General features: G+C 48.8%; 2 protein-coding genes across 10 annotated transcripts in view; one reads left to right on the forward strand and one right to left on the reverse strand.

Annotated features, from left to right (window-relative positions):
• Positions 1–20978, forward strand: part of LOC135257704 (zinc finger protein 227-like) — a 144486-nt gene continuing 123508 nt past the window's right edge. For all 3 annotated transcript variants that reach the window (XM_064340736.1, XM_064340734.1, XM_064340738.1), the window contains exon 1: positions 1–417. The gene's annotated coding sequence lies outside the window, so the exon portion shown is untranslated. The remainder of the gene's footprint in view (positions 418–20978) is intronic.
• The window catches only part of LOC135257702 (runt-related transcription factor 2-like), a 56053-nt gene continuing 39558 nt past the window's right edge, over positions 4484–20978 (reverse strand). For 4 of the 7 annotated variants that reach the window (XM_064340730.1, XM_064340728.1, XM_064340726.1 and 1 more), the window contains 3 exons: positions 14562–14738; positions 13021–13182; positions 4484–8525 (listed from right to left, as the gene is read on the reverse strand). In XM_064340730.1, the coding sequence (XP_064196800.1) occupies positions 8038–8525; positions 13021–13182; positions 14562–14738 (827 nt within the window). In that variant the 3' untranslated portion in view covers positions 4484–8037. The remainder of the gene's footprint in view (positions 8526–13020; positions 13183–14561; positions 14739–20978) is intronic. The other 3 variants (XM_064340729.1, XM_064340732.1, XM_064340731.1) reach the window with 3 other exon arrangements.

The following is a 20978-nucleotide window of genomic DNA, read 5'->3' on the forward strand; positions in this document are numbered from 1 at the left end:
TTGAAAGAACAGAGGGGGTGGAGATGAAGGGTAGGGAAGCCAGTGATGTGTAGTGGAGGGAAAATATGAATTAAACGATTTTATTTTTTCCAAAATACGGTGGTTTGAATATTTGAGGTTATATATATACCGCGTGCGTTGGGCGGGAACTGTGACGAACACATTTTTGTGGAGATGCCCTTTTGATCTTCTTCGTGCTGTCAAAGGTGAAGCGTCAGCCATTTTAGTTTTTAATTTTTTTTCCGTTTTAAGTGTCTCGAGAGGACTAAGCGTTTGTTTTGTTATTTTTTACGATTCCGTCTTTCGTGGACAACCGCTCCCAAAATAACAGAGAGAAGAGACGCTGCGCCAGGCCTCCCTTGACACGGCCTGAAGACTGGACCGACCTGGACAGGAGAACCATTTACTGTTGCGCGGGTGAGTCCATTCGTTTCATTATTTTGTACTGAGGCTGCACACTCCACACGCGCACACACCATTGCCAGACCCCTCAGAGTCCCCCGACCTCGACCCATATCGCTCACCTGTTGAGGAGGTAAGGGCAAATTCGTGACACTGAATTTCTGCAGGTTTGCACAGTGAATGTTTCAGTGTTGTGATGGGGAGTGGTTGCATAATTCAGTATTTAGTGTTTTATTCTATTTTAAAAACTAACTAAAGATTGAAAGAAAAAGACTTTAATGGATGTTATTTTTTATATATATCCGTGTCATCGCTGTTTATGAAGCAGAAAACGCCCGTTTTCGTTCATCACGGGCAATGGAATGAAGACAGTAAAGTTAATGGCGCGAGCGCCAGGGAAGTTCCTCGGATTGTTATTTGTTTTCTCAGAGTCGTGTAATTACCCCGTGGGCTCACTCCTGCTCGCATTAATCATATTTTTGTCATGTGTTTTCGGAATAAAACTAGAGAAAGAAGGATGATGGAGGCCCAAGGTCTCGTGTTGTTGCAGAAAGGAAGCGAAGTCTTGGAAGACGTCCGTAAACCACATTGCGTTTTATAGGGCTGTAATTTCAGACAGACTGGTCTCCTCCGACGCATTAATGTCCAGTAAAGCCGCTCATCTGTGAGGATGACGACCTCTAGGCGGCAGCGCATTTTCAAAAACGGTCCACGATTTAAGCCCAGACTCCAGATTTAAATATTTACGAAATGATCAGCAGAATGACCAGTGGCAATAATTTGTTTCCTGGGGAGTTGTCATAGGATACGTTAATTAAAGCGGCGGTGCCAGACTGGTCAGATTTAATTTTCTTTGGACCGGATAACACATCCCAACTATTTTATTTCACAGAGCGTGAATTTGTCATGACTGAAGCGGCTAGGTTGCCTCGGCGCTCGTAGTTTCCTTACGCGCGTGGAGGGCTTTTCTTTTACAGCAGACCGCTCCCCATAAACCGCTGGCTGCCCGCACTGCGGCGCGGCTCGCGCAGGGGCGCTCACCGGTTGTGGGGAGGCCGCAGCGCGTGTGCGCGCGGGTTTAACTGCAGACTCGTGCCACGGGCCTCCTCGGTTTCCGAGACGTGGCTCTGCGGTGCGCTCACAAGCCTTGGCCCACCTTGACTCTCAGCAAAAACGGGCCACGTCCTTCTTTCCATCCATCCATCCAGACAGAGAGGGAGGGAGGGGAGGGGAGGGGAGGGGAGGGGAGGGGGTGTAGGAAGGAGGAAAACCCAAGGACATGTAAACGTTGAAAGGCTCCAAACCCCAGTTTGGTTTGAGTTATAATTGCCCTAATATTCACAGACCCCGCAGATACGCCGCAGGCTGCACTTCCACAGTTTGTGGCGCCTGTTGGGGTGCCATGGGAACAGCTGCCATGGCAATCACACCCCCCCCACCCCCTCCCCCCAGTGAAGATCAGCTCCATCCTGACCACAGCCACCCCCCCCCCCTCCCTCAGCCTGTGTGCTGTAGTGTGACTGTGCAGTGAGTGGTGGCTCGCTCCTGGACGGGCTTTCACACTTCCTGTGTCTGATTAGTGCTTCCCTCCCAGCAGCAGCAGCAGCAGATCTCTCATCAGGTCCGACTGCAGGGCACAGAGCATCAGTCAGGCCCCAGACCCCAGCCCCCCTCCCAGACTGCAAGGGCACTGGGTATCTATCAGGCCCTGGATTTCTCCCACTCCCCCATGCGTCAGAACTGTCCCGTAAATAACAGCGCTGTTACCCTAAGCGAATTGGGGTGGGGGTTGAGTTTGGCACCATTCCAGTAATGTGAGGACCACAGTGTTCCAGAGCACAGCTGGATCTAAACCACGGGTGTCCGATCTTATCCGAAAAGGGCCACACTACGAAACCTACTGATTCAACTGCTTAACTAATCACAGTCTTCAGTCAAGACCTTGATAAGTGGAGTCAGGTGTCCTAGTGCTGGGCTATGACAAAGGCCCTTTCCGGATAAGATTGGACACCCCTGACCTAAACCTGCTCAGTGGGGGGAGGGTGCTCTGTGTAGCATCAGAAGACTACATCTGTGATAAAAACAAACAAACAAACAAAAAAGAAATATATGTGGGGATATGTACGGGTGTGTATGTTGGTTTTCAGCAAATGGCAGTTCCTTACTTTATCCCTGGAGTGAGAATTGATCCCTCCTCTAGTGAGGATGGAGAGAAATTTAGAGTGTGTGGCTTTGTAAGCGAGCGGCTTTCTGATGGCTGGTAAACGGTTGGTTTGGAGTGTGTCTCGCGGTGATCCGATCCGAATCAACGGCCTTGTGGGTTCCCCTCGCACCAGGCCAGTCAGTCTCCTTGGTGATGTTTTTTGTTCTTCATTCAAGTTTCCCGTGTTTAACTGCTCCTCCACCGGGGCTGGGCTCCGGAGAATATGTGCAGGTGTTTTTATTGGACGCTGGCCGTAGCGATGGAAGAGCCGCTAGCTAGCGGTTCCCACCAGCGCTCAGCCGACTGTGAGCCCGGCGCATTTATTTTGTATTATATTCGGCAGCTAAAGTTCCGACTTTGATCTGTAAACGCGCTGGACCTGCCGACGCTGTTTGCTTTGATCTTCGTCGTCTGTTTGCTGTGGGTTTTTCCCGGAACCCGAGTCCCACGAGCTGGGCTAAAGAGAATACTACACCTCACATCTCCTCGTGGTGACGACAAAAACGACACCAGCACTGTTTCCGCTAGGTGTTAAAACTGCTAATTTATATTCAGAGTAAATGTTTGCAGAACATTTGTATGAAACTCAGAGCGGCGGCTGACATCGTGGGTTTCGGAGGAGAGCATAGGCTTGTGTGTACTATTGTGAATCACGAGAACTGATATAAATGATTATGCATTCCAAACTGGGGAGAAAAAAAGCAGAAAATCATTTTAAATATGCGCTTGCGCAAACACAAATGTCAAAACAAAACATGAATCTTTGTATGAATCATGTCTCAATCTTTGTACGCGTTTCGGAAAAGATTTTCTCAGGCATGTTGTGAATCCTGAAACTATTTTTTTTTTGACAATAGGTTGCAGAAACAACCTGTGGACACTCATCAGACTGCTTGTGAGAAAAACATTTTTTTTTAAATTGCCACCAAACTATCCAAACAATAGAGCAAGAAAAAAGGGGGCGAAATGATATGCTACAAATACTGTACTGTATATCTAGTGAGTCATGCGCAATGTCAAGAGTTTAATTTAATGTTGAATTATTTGCGGCGGCTTACAGAACAAAGTAAACAGGAAGTGAAGACCAGTTGTCTGGAGTACCCGGCACTGTATCGAGCCCACTCTGCTGGAGTGGTCTCTGGCTTCAGCGATGCTAAAGCTACATCCTGCCCTTACGAGCTTGTTTGTACATTAACAAACAAATAAAGCCCGAGTAGAAGAGCAACATTGGCCCCTTTTTTTAATTTTCCGTTAGGAACGAGACGCAGGGACAGTGCGCGGGCAGTTGGGGTGCGCGTGTGCGCGCGCAGCCCGGCTCTACTTATTTTCCACTCCCGCTTATAGGAAACGTGAGGAATATTCCCAGAGCTTCTTAAAAATACGTCTCGGCGCGCGGGTCCACGGTGTGTCTGTTATGTCTTGAAATAATGTAAAACAGGCCGAAAAAAGCCTCAGATCCGGGGCCACGGGGCACGCCGTTAGTGCGAGATACCTGCCAGGAGCGCAAGATATCTCTTGGTGGTTTCCTGCCCGGAGCCATCCAAATCAAACGTTGATTCTAGCTGAACTTTAAAAAAAATGTATTTATTTATTTTACGTTTGCGTTCCTCGTTGATGCTGTTGTAATAAAGATACAACCTTACTCCAAGGGGCAGTGGCCGTGTTGCTCTGTGCTATTGTGAACATCGCTATGACCCCCCCCCCCCCCATGCACACCTACATACACATAAAACATTTATGGAGGTTGATAGTGAATGTGAATGATAGTTGGTGTGTGCAAAGTTCATGTCAATCGCACAGTGACAACTCATTTGGCATCCACACACAAACACAGGCTAAGTACACAGTCTGAAAAAGATCCCACAGCTTTTACAAATGTACAAAAAAAAGCCTTATTTTTATTGATGCGAAACAAACAATACCGGCAGAAGAAGACGGCAGTGACTGCCAATTGTTGTCAAAACGTCGATCCCTTATCACCTGAAATGTTTCCTCTCCTTATCAATGGAATTTTTACGCGGCAAAAACAAAATGGCAAAACAAATCAAAACCAAACAAACAAAACGAAGAGGAAAAAGGATGTGTGTGTACAGCACGCGAATGGAAAGCAGGGCTTCGGTTTACAAACTGAACAGAAATCCCCTCTCGTACCTCAGCCGTGTGATGGACGACCAGCATAACAGGAAAGCTGCCCGAAAATGGATTAAAAAAGTACGGAGTATGATTCCTCAATGATACATGCGTGTGTGCATTATATATATATATATATATATATATAAATATATTTTATATATATTTATGTATATATTCTTGCGGTTCTGTAAACACTTAGCATTTTGTAAACAAGGTTCAGCTGTTATCACAGTGAAAAGAAAGTATGTGTGTGGATGTGCAGGCGGTGTATATTGTGTATATATTTCACATATTTTATATATATGAAATATATGTATACAAGTTATTTGTATACACACAGACATACATTTACTTCAACGACTCTCCAGAAACCCCAGATTAATGCATGTGACACAGAGTCCCCCAAAATGCACTTATTGCCCAGCACATTTCCACCAAAAAAGCTACGGGCACTTTGGCCAAACAGGCACAAACTTGGACGTCATAAAACTGAGGTTATGGCAGTTAAAACCAAGGGTGAAAATATGAAATGTATTTTTTAAAAAACCTTTAAGGTATGTTTTAAGGAAGTTCACCTCGTGTGCAGAAATAAATGAGTCCACCGGTAGCAAGTGCTGTTTTGCAGAATTTAAGGCTTTTGAAATGTCTGATTTTCCATATGATAAAATGCTTGCCTTATTTGATCAGATGAAAAACACGTGGAATGTTAAACGATTATCGGACCAAAACAAAACGAGGGAAAAATAACAAATCAGACGTGATTTTTCTCAGTTTAAAAAAAAAAAAAAAATTCTTACAAAAGCTTCCCCGAGGTTGCTGCCTGCAGCCATTGAATCAGATTGTACAAAACGTTTTAGTCAGCCTTTTTTTTTTTGTGGTTGATACCAGAAACAAATACATTTTTGTCTAAGCCCTTCTCCCACAACACAAATTAAGTTATTAATATTCAGTTTTTTTCTTCTTTGATTTACAATAACTGAGATTCAAAGATAGTGTATTTTTACACGATACTCCAATGCGGTGGGTGTGGCCTGCCCAATAATGGCTTTTCATCTCAGAAGAGAACGTCTGTCCATCATCTGTACCGAAAACTCATGAGAGCAAAACCTTGCACAGTAAATCAGCACTACTTCCCTTCAGCACAGTTAACTTTCCAAATTTGTTTCTCCTTCAGAGAGTCATTGAGGCAGGTTGTGGGGCCTGGGGCTGGTGAACTTTTCTCTCTTTTGGTATTGCAATAATACAGGTTTTTATACTGCAGGGAAAAAGGCTGACTCATTTCTTAATGACTCAGAACTCCATTACCCATAATTCATGGAAACCGCATCCAGTTTATGGAGTGTCCAGGTGATTAGTGATAACGAGCTTGACAGACAAACTTCAGCACGTGAGCAGATATTTAGCATCGCCTGAATGGGTTAGAGATTAGGGCATGCCCTGAGTGTGCTAAAGCAAGAGTATAACTTCAGAAGCGGGGGGGGGAGGGAGGCGAAGGCCCAGTACCACAGCGCCCCCTCTGGCACAGGCAGTGACAGTGCATCGATCAGTGACGCCTCCTCTGTGACGCACTTGGGAAGGAAGAATGAGAAAATGGCGCCAGACACGCTGCATTCAGGGTTGCCAGATGTCCAGTTTTTTCAGCCAGAATGTCCAGGTTGCGGTCCTGACCAGACATTTCAATGTCTGATTTGTGGTAGAAATTTGCTGGTAGTTTGTAATGAATTACGACTTTGATGCCCCGTTATTGAGGCCCTATCAGTGACGCCCTGGACCAACGATGCTTTCATCTGTGCATGTTTCCCGGCATTGACAAATTCTAAATCTGGCAACCCTGAGCTTCAGTCCAGCTAATAAGAGGGCTAAATGGGTGATTTGCAGCTGGAATGTCATTCAGTCGACAGACATGTTATTTGGAGACTTGACGTACACATATGACATATTAAAGCTTTTTTTTATACAGGTGCAACAAGGCAATGCACTGCATATTTATGGAAATATAGAAATATTTGCACGTGGATCTATATGCTGGCTGTGCATTTTCATTAGGCTGGATAAGGGTTTACAGCTTCTGTTACTGTGAATGAGTTTAAGTGGCGGGGATGTTTAAATGTGCTGGACTTATTCGAAAGACAAACAGACATAAGTAAGAAAAATAAAAACAAAATAAATTAAATTGACAAAATTCACCAAAGAAAACATCACGTTTTTAAAAAATAATTTCTAAAATATGGTAGATTTTCCTCTCGTAAGTTTTTTGTGTGTTTTTTTTTTTCTGTGTGATATTTTAAAAGAACTAAACATTATCGGAGTGTTGCTTTTTCCCCCAGTCTTGCAGTAAGGGCTGTCTAAGAGTCCATGTTTTTACGATGCTCCTGGTGCATAATGGATCTTTGTGTGTGAATTACAGTGATTCAGATTTAGATTTATCTCCTGGAACGGTGGTGCTCAGAAAGCTGTGCTGTTTAATTTGGAAACTGAGTCATTTAAAACCTCTTATTCCATCTTTTTTTTCCAACTAAAAGAAAGTCAATAAACACTGCGATTTTGGGTACTCCAAGATAGACATAATCTTTAAATTACTTAAGAAGATCACTGTTAACTTAATAAGAGATTAATCCAAAAATATTTTTCAAAACATAATATAATTTATGGCTTTTATAAGAGATTATTTCTCAACCAGTACCAACTTTGTAGTTACAATTTACAATTTTAAATTAAATGAACAATAATAGACCTCCACACTGCAGTTAGTGTCGAGTGCCACAGATTACACACAAATATATATAATAAGCAGACTGTCTGTCAGTGCTAAATTTGCAGCATTAAATTTAATATAAAAAGTCTCAGCAAATAGGCTTGAAAATAATAAGTTTGGTAGGATGAAAAAAATGGAAGCTCTTTTTTTTTGTTTTTTGCTTTCTTTTCTTCGCTTGGCTAACTGGTCCATTTCGTTTGTCCAAATATATAAAAATAGTAAAATAATGGCTGTTTTATCCAGGAAAGCATCATAATCCTCCTCCAGACCACCGCCTGCTTCCTGGTCTGGAACCACTGCAGTCTGTACGTATTTGAGAGAAAAAAAAAAGTCTCTTCGATCTTATCCCAAATGTAAAGTCGGGACAAAAAAAAACCAAAAATACATAATTGGACGTAATCATTCCTGCCCAAAAGAAAGAAGAGCGGCGGGTAAAAAAATAAAATAAAAAAGAGAAAGCGACGAGCGAACGGAATCCTTGCGGAATGTTGTGCTTCCCCGTGGGCAGTAAGAGTCGGACGCGTCGGAGCGCGGCGAGCGCGCTTCAATATGGCCGCCACACGGACTCATCCATGCGGCCGCTGGCGCTGAGCACCGTCGGGGAGCTGCTGTGGCTGCCGTCCCCCTCCACGCCGTCCGCCGGGCCCGGCAGGCCGGGGTTCGCCACCGAGCCGCCGGTGGAGGCGCTGGTGCACGGCGGGAGCATCCGGGACGGCGAGCGGTCCCCCCCGGGCACCATGGAGAACTGGTACGACCCGGAGGAGGCTCCATAGTAGAGATAGGGCGTGCTGCTGGTCTGGAAGGGCCCACTCTGGTTCTGGGCGGACCCGGGGTAGGGCGGCGGCAGGTAGGTGTGGTAGTGGGCGCCGCCCAGCGACATGCCCGAGGTGACGGGCGTGGGCGTGTAGGTGAAGGTGGCGGGGTAGTGCATTCTGGGATTGGAGAAGCGGGTCTCGGTGAGGGTGGGGAGCCCCGGGAACTGCCGCTCGAACTGCCGCGGGTCCGAGAACGGACTGAGGTCCGACGCCCCTGCTGGAGAGGAGGAGCAACAACCCGTCAAACCCAAAGTGCCCCTGTGACCCCCAAAGTACAGAATCCACTTCCCTGCTGTAACCCCAAATAATGTATCCCTGTGACCCAAAAAACAGCAATGTGGCACCAAAGGAATATCCTGCTGTTAAATGGGAAGTGTGTAAAAAAAATAAATAAATAATAATAATAATTTGTGTGAGTTGCCCTGGATAAGGACGGTTGCTGAGCAAATAAATATTGTGGTGTAGCTAAGGGCTGCGTTTGAATAGGATGAGAGGCCCGGTAAACTCAGGCAGTGATGTCAGAATGACTGAAGTGTAATAGATGTGTTTATCAGGGTTGGAGTGCTAACACTGTTACACAACACACAACGCACAACTGCTGCAAAACCATGTGACAAGGGTTAGCCGTAAACCACAGGGCCGCAAGCACGCTGCTGGAAAACGGGCAGCTTAAAACCCCTTTTAAGGTGTGACGTCACAAATGCGCGCTTAGAATGTCCTCGCCTGAACATTCTAATGCTGATGTCACAATCGCTGCCGGTAACTGGAAGCAACGGAGTTCTAGAACACGGACTCAGAATGTTGAAAAGACGTTCCAAGGAAACCTACTGTTCGAAGGGTTAGTCATGAGTGCTGTGTATGGGGGGCGGGACTCAGATCCTGGTGAGATTTAAGTGTGTATTTTAGTGGTGAAATGTGAGGGGAAATAAATCTTGCTATTTTGTCAACTTAATGTAGATGGATAGAGGGCCTTTTCTTTGTTAAAACTTTACTTGCTGTCCCTCTGCTTGGAATGGAAGTGCTTGTTCTTGCACAGAATCCACTGCAGGTGAGGAACAGGATTCTGTTCCACTAAAGTTCTGACAGGAGACGTGGTGTTGAATGGCCAAAGCCCAGAATATAAAAGGCCTTGTGTCTCGATTTATAAGAAAATGAATTCCTTCTGGAGGATCTGGCCCAGAGCGTAGAAAGCAGATGCTTTTAGACACTCAGAGGTGGTGTAGCCGGGATCCCTGGGAAATGCAGTCTGGTTAAATTAACTGCCGTCTCAGTGATCCCCGGCAGACCATGATGAAAAGGCCTTAGCCAATCGCAGCATGCTGGAGAGCTTTAACCAATCGCAGCGCGTTGGAAAACCTTAACCAATCACAGCACACGGATGGTACTGGAGAAAGCTGCTCGACAGGGTTGGCATGTTACTATGAAATGCCTCTTGATCTTTTTTGCTTTGATGTAATGTGATATTTTAAAAGGCAGATGAAGGTATGCAGTGATTAATACACACTCACACACACACACACACACACACACACAGAGTACTGCATTAGTCTTGGTTTCTTGATATTTACAGACGTGTATATATATTCCCTGGCTGTATGCAAGTTAGGACAGTAAGCAGTAATGCTCTTATTGGTTCCTGCATGCCAGTGGACTTCCTCCAGTGCGACACTGTGGCGCAATTGTGTGTTTTAAAAGAGTTCTGATTGAAAGGAACACTTAAAATATAGTATTTCCTCAATGATATGACTGAAGCTGCAGACTCTCTATGTGGAAATATTGCAATGATTACATTTTTCTGTTGTTGTTGTTGTTTAAAGCAGCTCTTTGAAAACTGATAGTACTCTGGGACTTAGGTTTTGGAAGCCGGAGACTGTGTCTTTAAGAACGGGCCACACAAGCAGTGTTCAGAAGTCACATCCCTGATCCAGAGGCAGTAAAGTGTGTGTGTGTGTGTGTGTGTGAGAGAGAGAGCTTGTGTGTGTGTAAGTGTATCAGTGTATTAGTATGAGTGTATCAGTGTATAAGTGTGAGTGCATCATTGTGTAACAAAAGTGTGTGTGAGTGTGAGTGTGTGTGTGTGTGCAAGTAAGTGAGTGTGTGTGAGTGTGTATAAATATGAGTGTGTGTGTGTGTGTGTGTGTGAGTGTGTATAAATGTAAGTGTGAGTGTGAGTGTGTATAAATGTGAGTGTGAGTGTGTATAAATGTGTGTGTGTGTGTGTGTGTGTGTGTGTGTGTGTATAAATATGTGTGTGTGTGTGTGAGTGAGTGTGTGTGAGTGAGTGTGTATAAAATGTGTGTGTGTGTGTGTGTGCGCAGGGTAAATGCGGGGCTGCACATATGGAAGCGTTCTGAGGGAGGCAGTTTCCCTGGGATGCATAATGAGACGGGCTGGGCTCAGATGTGGCCGTGTGTCCCATTAACCGGAGAGCGAGGGGGGGGGGGATGGGCCCGGCTCTGGGCTTTTCTAAAAATTAAAAACCACTAACAGGCTGCGGCTACCAGAACTCCCTGGCCCCGAAAAGCAGCACCCCACCCCCCGTTCTCCTCTGCGCACGCCCCCGTTCTCCTCTGCGCACGCCCCCCCCCCCCATCCCGCTCTGATCGTAAATCACGAGGCGTCTTCTCTGTCGCCGTGTCGCCGATCCGAGAGGCTCGAGTCCCGCGTTCATCGGCACAGATTCCACAACACATGCGGCTAATTAGCATCCCTTCTGCCTTTCTCTCTCTCTCTCTCCTTCCCTTTACCTCCCTCTCTCTCTCCCTCCCTCTCTTTTTATCTCTCTCCCTCCTTCCCTTTACCTCCCTCTCTCTCTCTCTCTCTCCCTCCTTTACCTCCCTCCTCTCCTCTCTCTCTCCCTCCTCCCTTACCTCCCTTTTATCTTTCCCTCCTTCCTCTCTCTCCCCTGTTCCCTCCCTCCTTCTCCACTCTCCCTCTTTCTCACCTCACCCTCCCCCCCACCCCTCACGCCCATGTCTACCAAACCCGAAAACCTAAAGCATATGAATACGCCCAACGCCATCCCCCACACGCGATCGCCCCCCCACCACCACCCCACCCCCCACCACGCGATCCCCCCCCCCTACCACCAGCGATCGCCATCCCTCCATCAACGCGCTATTGCCACCCCCCACCCCCCCCCACCCCCACCACCGATCCCCCACCTACCCCACCACGCGTCGCATCCCCATCAGCGCTACCGCGTTTTTAGCGGGTCTCCCGCGATTAATCCATCACCCCACAGGGACTGCGGACCGTATGCGATTACAGGCCATTGCGTCTTCCGTGACTTGGCACTCTGCTTTATTTCGAGAGCCAACCCCGGGGCTGCCCAGCCCTGTTCCTGGAAATCCACCATCTTGTCCCGGGGCAGCCCAGCCCTGTTCCTGGAAATCTACCGTCCCGTAGGTTTTTTATTTCAACCCCAATTTGGTGCACCTGACTCGACCAATTAGCGGCCGAATGAGATCTCTAGCTTGCTGAATGAGGTGTGGCTTTGTCTGGGTCGGAGTGAAAACCTGCAGGATGGTACACCTCCAGGAACAGGGCTGGGCAGCCCTGCCCTAGAATGAGAGGTTTTACCTGCGGTGCGGTTTTGCAGTTTTTATAATTTTTCAAAGTTTCAAGCATTAGGAATTTCAAGCTCTCTATTATCCCAGCACATCTGTCAGTTTTTATCATGTTAAAAAGAAAAGCCATGGCTGATGTACTTTGGAATGGGGGTCGTGGGGGCGGGGGTGGGGGGGTTGTCGGGTGGAGGGGTGTGCAGATCTACCTGAGAGGTGGAACGATGCCAGGAGAGACACCTCCCCGTAGATGAAAAAGATGGGGGAAGAAAGATGAAAAGACGGATGAAATGTAAACCGATCGAATCGGACACGGCATTTGGCCCGGGTTCAAACCCTGCCAGCGAGCAGCCAACTGCCAGGTGTGCCACCCGCTCCGGGCGAAGGGAGGAGGAGGAGGAAGGAGGAGGAGGGGGGAGGCGGAGGCGGTGGCGGTGGGGGGAGGGGGGCAGGGGAGAGTAGTGCTGAAAGTGAGCTGGCAGTCCGACAGACAGGTGCACGGGGAGCTGGGCTGGGTTACAGCTTTGAAGGAGCGCTCAGGTAGAAGCAGGTAAATGAGAGAGAGAGAGAGAGAGAGAGAGCTGCATTCATGGAAGAAGTGGCGCACACACACAGACACACACACACACACACACACACAGTCTGCTGTCTCCTGCAGAGGCCTCGAAGATCAAAAGCCCGGGGGAGTCCTGCTTTAATCCACCCCCCCCCATTCAGGGCGGGGCTAAAAAAAAAAAAAACCTACTCGTGTCGTCATTGTTCTCATTTTTAGTCCCCCCCCCCCGTTTTTCTGTTCTTTTTATTTTGGAACGCCCACCTCAACTCTACACCACCACAGGAGAGTGTTACGAAACCAATCATAGAGGTTTTTTTACCGTGGAGAGCAAAGTGCTGATTGGTTCAAACAAGTCACTGCTGTGACCTCACAATGCCTCCCCCTCTCACCGGGGTCGTGGTGAATTCCATTTCACTGCAGCCAATTCAGGGAACCAGCTGAAGTTCCGTTAATGAGTTGAGAACGGCAGTTATGTTTTATGAGGAATTATCAGTGAACTAGGTGAATTTCCGTTTGTTTCCTTGACCCCAGCACTGCCTCCTGCCGTGAGCTCACGGGGGGGATTCACTAGGGGGCGCTGTGGGCTTTACCTGAGAGGCGGCGGGGCACCTCACTGATGGCGGGGAGGCCGGTGGCTCGGGTGGAGGAGAGGGGGGTGGTGGAGTGGATGGAGGGGGAGGTCATGGGGCTGAGGTAGGGCGTGTACGGCTGCTCGTACGACCAGGGGGGAGAGGACTGGGCCTGCCGCGGGTCTGCGGGAACAGAGAGAGAGGGAAACCCCGGGTGAGAACTACACCTGCACACACACACACACGGCGCCACCTACAGGACCGGGGGTCTCATCGTCTCCGATCCACCGATCTGGATTTCACCCGGCCTCGGTTCGTGAAATCGCAGTTCTGTCTACGAAATGATTCATGTGTATTTTTTTTTTTCTGCACATCATGCACTATTAATAAGTAACGTTGTTAAGCGAACGGTCAGATTACACCCGAGAGCGGAGTTCCTTTAGCGCGCGAGTTTTGCATCGGCCTGAGAACGTCTCGTCTGAAATGGAACGCGGCGCACGCAGGAGTTCCGCAGGCGAACGCGAAAACAACGCGCCGCGCCGCGCCAGACGCGACTTCCTGTTTGCGTGGCAACATACGGTCACCGTAAACAAAGGATCTACACGCGCGGAGAGACGGACGGACTCCCGACAGGAACCCCCGAGAGCGGACGTAAATACGGGATTAACTGCAGAAATACTTTAATTTGCAAAGAGCACATTGGAAAAGAATGTGTTTACATCCTTTTCTTGCTTTTTTTTTTTGTGTGGCACAGCTTGCAAACGAGAGCTTTTCCTGTAAGGGCTCAGTGGAAGCAGGAGGGAGTCCACTACGGTAGCATGACTGGAAGCAGCTTTAGCTTAACAAATATTTACTTCAATACTTCCCTATTATTTCACTGTTTACTCCAAATTGCACTCCCTCCCCCAGACAAAAAAAAACAAAAAACACAAAGTATTATCCGGTTCGGCAGAAGTACTTCATCTGTGAGAATGCACAGAGGAAGTGTCGTAAAAATGGCACAATAAAGTTTTATATTCAAGGGCATTAAAGCTCCAGATTAACTCAGCTGGGTTCTTCCGAGGGGCGGAACACCCGCCCGACCGTCGCCATGCCAACGACACCGCCGCCGCCACCAGGGTTCCGTCTGACTCAGCACCTCGGGCACTTCCTGATGAGGTAATGGTGCAGTGCACCGTGGGATACGTGTGCACGCTCGGGGCGCTGGACGTGCCCAGTTATAGATGTTTACAGCGCTGTGTCCTCATACACCTTTAATGCTTACAAAAGCCTAATTTACTGCACCCTGCTCTGGGGTAAACATTTACTCATCCAGCAAAGCCCAACTAAATGCAAAGTGTGTGTTTTATTTTATTTCGCATTTTGAGTCATTGAGACTTGCTATAACTGATAGATACAATACCTTTATATAACTTCTAGATTTATTGTACCAATAATACAATTATATTAAACTTTACTTTTGCATATTTTACATTCTGTCTCTCCCTCTCAACCCTCTCTCTCACTCCCTCCCTCTCATCTCTCTCTCTCTCTCTCTCTCTCCCTCTCCTCTCTCCTCTCACCTGATATTTGTGTCTGCCCCTGGGAAGGGAAGGAGTTCGCTCCCGTGTTGAATGGTGGGCGGGGGCTTTGCGTTGGCACGGTGACCCTCATGGTGGTGTGTCGGAGTCTCTCCAGCTCGCTGAGGCGGTCTGAGAACATGCCGGCTTTGGGCGGGTCCTCCAGCTTCTGCCTGTGTCCTGCAGGAGCACGGAGATGCACCTCGTTAGCATGGAGACGTGCCACGCTAGCCCAGAGACACGCCCCGTTAGCATGTTAGCACAGTGACATGCCCATTAGTCCGTTAGCCCAGAGACACGTCCATTAGCATGTTAGCACAGGGACACGCCCATTAGCACGTTAGCCCAGAGACATGCCCATTAGCACGTTAGCCCAGTGACATGCCCATTAGCACGTTAGCCCAGAGACATGCCCATTAGCACGTTAGCCCAGAGACATGCCCATTAGCATGTTAGCACATAGACATGCCCAATGGCATGTTAGCACAGACATGCCCATTAGCACGTTAACCCAGAGACACACCCAATAGCACGTTAGTACATAGACATGCCCATTAGCATGGAGGGCATGCCCATTTGGGCAGGGCTATAACTTAGCTAATGTGCTTAACTCAAATCTGCTTTCCTGTACACCTGTGTCCTGCACTCTCCTTACTTCCTCCTCAAATGAAAACTTTGAACAAAAGACAGGATAAACCCTAGCAGGAGCGGTGCCAGAAGCATTCTCCAGCGTTGCCGTTAGCAGGCGTTAGCATCGCAGCTGAACCAGCATCGCTCCGTTCCAGGGCTTTTCGCTGAATGGGCGGCGGGACGAGCCCTTGGCGCGGCGCGGCGCTGCTTTTAGCTAACGGCCGCTTTTGTGATTCCGGAGAGCGCGGCGGGACGTTGACTGACGGGGACACGGCGAGATTTATAACCGGAGCGCCTCGCCCGAATTTCAGGTTGCTCCGGTTTCAGCGACACCTGTGATTGGCTGCAGTCAGACGACGTTCTGTGGGACCGTTTTTGGTGAGCGCGCTGAACTCCAGTCAAAGCAAAGTACACCAACGCAATGGAGGGACCCCAGTGCTAATATGGGGCAAAAAAAACGAGCTCAGGGCATCTGTGAACCTTGACCCCTGACCCCACCCCCTTTTTGAATTTCCGTCAATAAGAAACAGCCCATGTTTTAGGCCCCCCTCATCCTCTTGTGCACCTGAAAGAGCCTCTCTGAGACAGACAGACAGACAGGTGTGGTCGGCCCGTCTGTGCAAACATGCGTTTGAAAGCACCCCTCTTCCCCCCACCCTCCCCAGCGAACATGAGCATGAGCACCGAGAGGGATGTGACATCCTGCTGACTTAAAAACTGAGCCAACATTTATTCACCCCGTCCTGGTAAAAACGGCTCGGCCTCAGACAAACACCCGCCAGTCACGGCAGGGTTGCCCCACGCCCCACCACCCCCCCCCACGCCCAGCCAGCGCTTCCACATCGCGGCCGCATGGCGTAGGGGCCAGGTACCGGCTCGCAGGTGACTGCTGTGGCTCGCTGCTCAAGGGGCAGTTTGTAGGGGGGAGGGGGGGTGGGGTCTGCCAAACTCAAACTCCCAGCATTACCACCTACAGTGTAATAAAAATACAAAGAATGCAGACTCTGGCTTATGTAAAAAAAAATACTAAACGCGCTTTATAAATATCAAATGTGTCTGCCCTGTCAGCTCCCATCAGTCCTCCAAGGGTGACACAATGGATAAAAGAGCAAGAGAGACAGACAGAGAGGGAGAGAGGGATACACATCCGTTTCTATTTCAGTTTATAATCGCTATGGTGACAGCAGGGCTAGCTGTCCCCCTTTCATTTCAGAGCTCTGAAACAATGGGGCCGTTTGAGCCACAGACCCAGGAGCAGGGCGGACGACACCGCTTCCACTGGGAGAGAGAGAGAGAGGGAGGGAGGGAGGGAGGGAGGGAGAGAGAGAAAGAGGTGGAGAGGGAGAGAAAGGAGAGGGAGAGGGGGGAGGTAAAGATGGAGGGAGGGGGAGGGGGAGGGAGAGAAGGGGAGAGAGAGAGTCAGATCAGAGAGAATTATCCGAGGAGAGGAAGAAAGAAGGAAGGAGTGGGATGGAGAAAATTGAGGAAGACAGACAGAGAGAAGAGGAAAGGAGGGGGATGGAGGGCGGGACATGGAGAAGGAATGAAAAGAAAGTGGGGGGGGGGTGACAGATTGTGTGTGGGTGTGAGCGAGCGAGCGAGAGAGAGGGAGAGCGAGAGAGAGAGCGATCAGATCCAGGCAGCCTAGGCTTGTGCCAGGAGTCTGTGTGGTCTGTGTGTGCTCCAGGGTTCAGGAAACAGCCCAGCCCAGGAAAGGGTGCTTGATCTGCCAGAGCGTCACACAGAGCATTACACAGTGTTACACTCTACTAGAGCATCTCACAGAGCATTACACACAGTGTTACACTCTACCAGAGCGTCACAGAGCGTCACACTCTGCCAGAGCGTCACACAGAGCATTACACAGTGTTACACTCTACTAGAGCATCACACAGACAGTGTTACACTCTACTAGAGCATCACAGAGCAGCCTTGCAGGTCAGCATGTGATTGGTCGTAGGGTCAGAATCGTTTCAGTAAAATCTCCAGCTGTATACAAAAGGATCACATTTAAAAATGTTACACAAGTCTACTGCCCAAGTGAAAGAGTTAATGAAATAATTACAGTACTTACAGCATTTACTTGTTTTAGAATTAGCCTTTATCCAGTGAGACTTGCACAGCAAGTGACTTACTTAAAAAAAAAAAACAAACCCATACTCTGTTTCTACAGTGTTTCTATTTCGGGCTAAGTACCTTCCTTGCTCAAGGGTATGTCGCTGTGCCCTGCCTGGGATTAGAACCTGCAACCTCTGCCTGAGACGCCCGGCCCCATCACCCCTGTACCAAACTCTCTCTATTCAGAGACAGACACTCTGCCTGTCTCTGAATAACGATTAGGCTGTCACTCTGACGTGCTGTCAGGCTCAATAAAAGGCTGTACGTTAGCCCCCCGGGGCGGTTCTGGGCCTGCTCTGTGTGGAATGTGCCGGAGAGGCAGCGGAGAATCGGGCTGCACAGAACCGCCCTGTCAGACAGACACAGGCCGTCCTGTACAGAACCGCCCTGTCAGACAGACACAGGCCGTCCTGTACAGAACCGCCCTGTCAGACAGACACAGGCCGTCCTGTACAGAACCGCCCTGTCAGACAGACACGGGCCGTCCTGTACAGAACCGCCCTGTCAGACAGACACAGGCCGTCCTGTACAGAACCGCCCTGTCAGACAGACACAGAACCGCCCTGTCAGACAGACACGACGCCCTGCAGACAGACACGGGCCGTCCTGTCAGAACCGCCCTTCAAAGAACGGCCGTCTGTACAAACCCCTGTCAGCAGCACGGGCCGTCCTGTACAGAACCGCCCTGTCAGACAGACACAGGCCGTCCTGTACAGAACCGCCCTGTCAGACAGACACAGGCCGTCCTGTACAGAACCGCCCTGTCAGACAGACACAGGCCGTCCTGTAGACGTCCGCTAGGCTAATCGGCTCCGCCCCCTCTCTTACTCTTGAATTGCTTTTAATAACTTTAATAACCTCCAGCCTACCTCGTACCAAACCAGCTTCCAACTAATCGCTCCCATTATGTGTACTACCACACACGTGTGCGCACGCACACACAGACACACGCGCACTACCACACACGCGCACACAAACACACATGAATGCAGACTTCTACAGACACGCACACACACTACCATGTGCACACACCTATGAATATAGACTTATACAGACACACAAACATTACCACAAACTCATACGTACACTTCCACACACATGTAAATGCAGACTTCCACACACACACACACAAACATCTTCCACACACACTACCATGCATACACATACATGAACGTAGACTTGTACATGCTCACACACACACCTACACAAATACACAGAGAAAGGTGTGTTCCCCTCCACTGGGTGTGGACAGAGCTCTCCTGTTCAGTGTCTATCAGTGAACAAAATGCATTGTGTTCTCCGCCCCTGTGGGATGGGGGGGTAGGTTTGGTGGGGGGACACGCTCTCTGGGTTCTAACGACCCCCCCACGGGCCACGCAGAGCACATAAATACTGGGCTAATGGACTTCCTGACGCGGCTCAGCCAGCGCTAAGTATGTCAGAAGTACACTGAAAATAAACACTGAAAATAAACACTGAGAAGCACTGAGAACCCAAGGCTTTCAGCCACAGGGGGGGGGCCGGGGGAAGCGGGGGGGGGGGGGCAGTTTAATGGGGAACACAAAGGCCCAGTGTGAACTCACTTGCCCTTAAAACACACACCCCCGCGCCCCTCGTCTAAATACCTGAAACGGAACACTCCCGCTTCTGCACCAATTTATTTATAATTCCCATCTGGAATTTTTATATACTGCAGCTCAGGGGTGGGGGGTGGGGGTGGGGGTGGAAATATGGCTGAAAATGGGGGCACTGTCAGTCATGAAGAGCTCGTAAAAACCCCGTGACTCTTTTCCCCAAATCCCGCCGCCCAACCGACCGATCGGCCTTCTCCCGCTCGGGCTCCACAGCATCCTGGGCCTCGGCCGTCCTCACTAATTACCCCCAGGGTCGTTAGGCCTAATTGAGCGTTAATAACCCGCTCTCACTCTGTCCGGAGCGCGGTCCATCAGGTGTGGGGGGGGGGGGGGTGTAATTTTTGAGGGGACGGTCCCATCACACATCCAGCGACTAGCTGCAGCCATGCTAATGCTAGCCCTTATCTTGTTAATCACACAGTAGTGTTATTTTTCTGTGGTTTAACTGCCATAATCAGACATCATATTCAAATTAACAAAAACATTTATGGCTTTTTCCCCCCCCCCCTCATTGCAGGGCACCTCCACCTGCTTAAGATCGCACACAGGCAGGACGGCACACCACAGCCTGTGCCTGTGCCTGGTAGACAGTGTGTTATAAAAATCGCCCGTTTAACACAAAGAGGGGCAAAACAGCGGCACCCAACCAAGCCTGCCCCAGCCATCCTTCCCCTGCGCCTTCAGTTTAATGTCTTCAGTGTGTCTGGCAGTCATCTGCAGTCGTTTCTCTGTGAAGGGAGTTTTTAAGAAGTGGGCAGAGGAACAGGAAGTGTGTGTGAGATCAAAGGTGGGTACGGGAGGGGCACGGGTGGGGGGCGGGGGGTACGGTTTAATCCAGTAACGAGTGACGATTCTGGACCGGTGTGGACAGGAGATGCGGCCCTAATGCGTGATGTGTTTACGGGGACCGGGGGGGTGGCGGGGGGGGGGGTGGCCGTTCCGCGGGGCGATAGCATTCAGTTTCATGCCAAGAAAAAAAAATGAGTAGGAGGAGAGGAGGAGGACAAAATATTTTTATGAATAAAAAAAAAAACAGAGAAGCTTGTCTGCGAACAGCTGCCGGCCAGATTGGCTGGCATCGGCTGGCGTTGTAAAGCCGTGTGTGTGTGTGTGTGTGTGTGTGTGTGTGTGTGTGTGTGTGTGTGTGTGTGTGTGTGTGTGTGTGTGTTTCTCTCTTCTGTTTCACAGAATGCTCCTTTAAAGACAGCGGATGTTAGCGCGATGCTACGTAGGCTAACCATGGAGCTGGGGAAATATTAATTTAATCATGCAGAAGGAAAAAAATTGAAATCTCTGGTTTGGGCCCAGAACAGGACACCCACCCGCCCCCGAATGTCAGTGAAACGGAACCTGATTATAATAATAATAATAATAACAGCGCGATATTATATATATATATATTTACACAATATTTCACTGTACCTGTCAGTACGTTCAGCCCCAGCGGTCCCTGTTGACTGGAACAGAGGAGTGTGCTCCATGCTGGCCCCCCGGGAATTAACAATAATGGGGTTGGGTGGGGGGGTGGGGGGGGGGGGGGACGCTCAAATACTGCATGTCCCGGGTTCAAACGGTTCCAGCGCTTTTATTTATATTTGCATTTTGGAAGACGACCAGACAGCCTGCCCTCATTGTGTATTGTTTTTATTTCACTTTTTTCTCTATTTTTACCTCTTTTTTTTTCCCCCCTTAACCCTCATATTTATGTTTGACCCACTTCAGTGTTTGACAACAGGAGTCGACCAAATTTTTTCATCTTGATACTGTACGTTTCCTAATTTGGTGGGACTGAACAGTAAACACTAAATAGGAATGAACATGATGATATGTTTTCTGTCTGAGGTCATTTTGACCCCCAGGCTCTCTAGCTGTATAAAACATATGAAAAATGAACCTTTTTTTTTTTAATGATATTTTGTGGGCGACGCTGGCGCCACTTTTTAAAGTTCACAGTTTCTCAAAGACTTTTAATATTCAGGGATACAAGGCCAGTTATTTGTAAGACATTAAGATGCCGACACACAAAGCGTCAACATTT

Source organism: Anguilla rostrata, chromosome 6 (assembly GCF_018555375.3).
Source record: "Anguilla rostrata isolate EN2019 chromosome 6, ASM1855537v3, whole genome shotgun sequence".
NCBI classification, from domain to species: domain Eukaryota; kingdom Metazoa; phylum Chordata; class Actinopteri; order Anguilliformes; family Anguillidae; genus Anguilla; species Anguilla rostrata.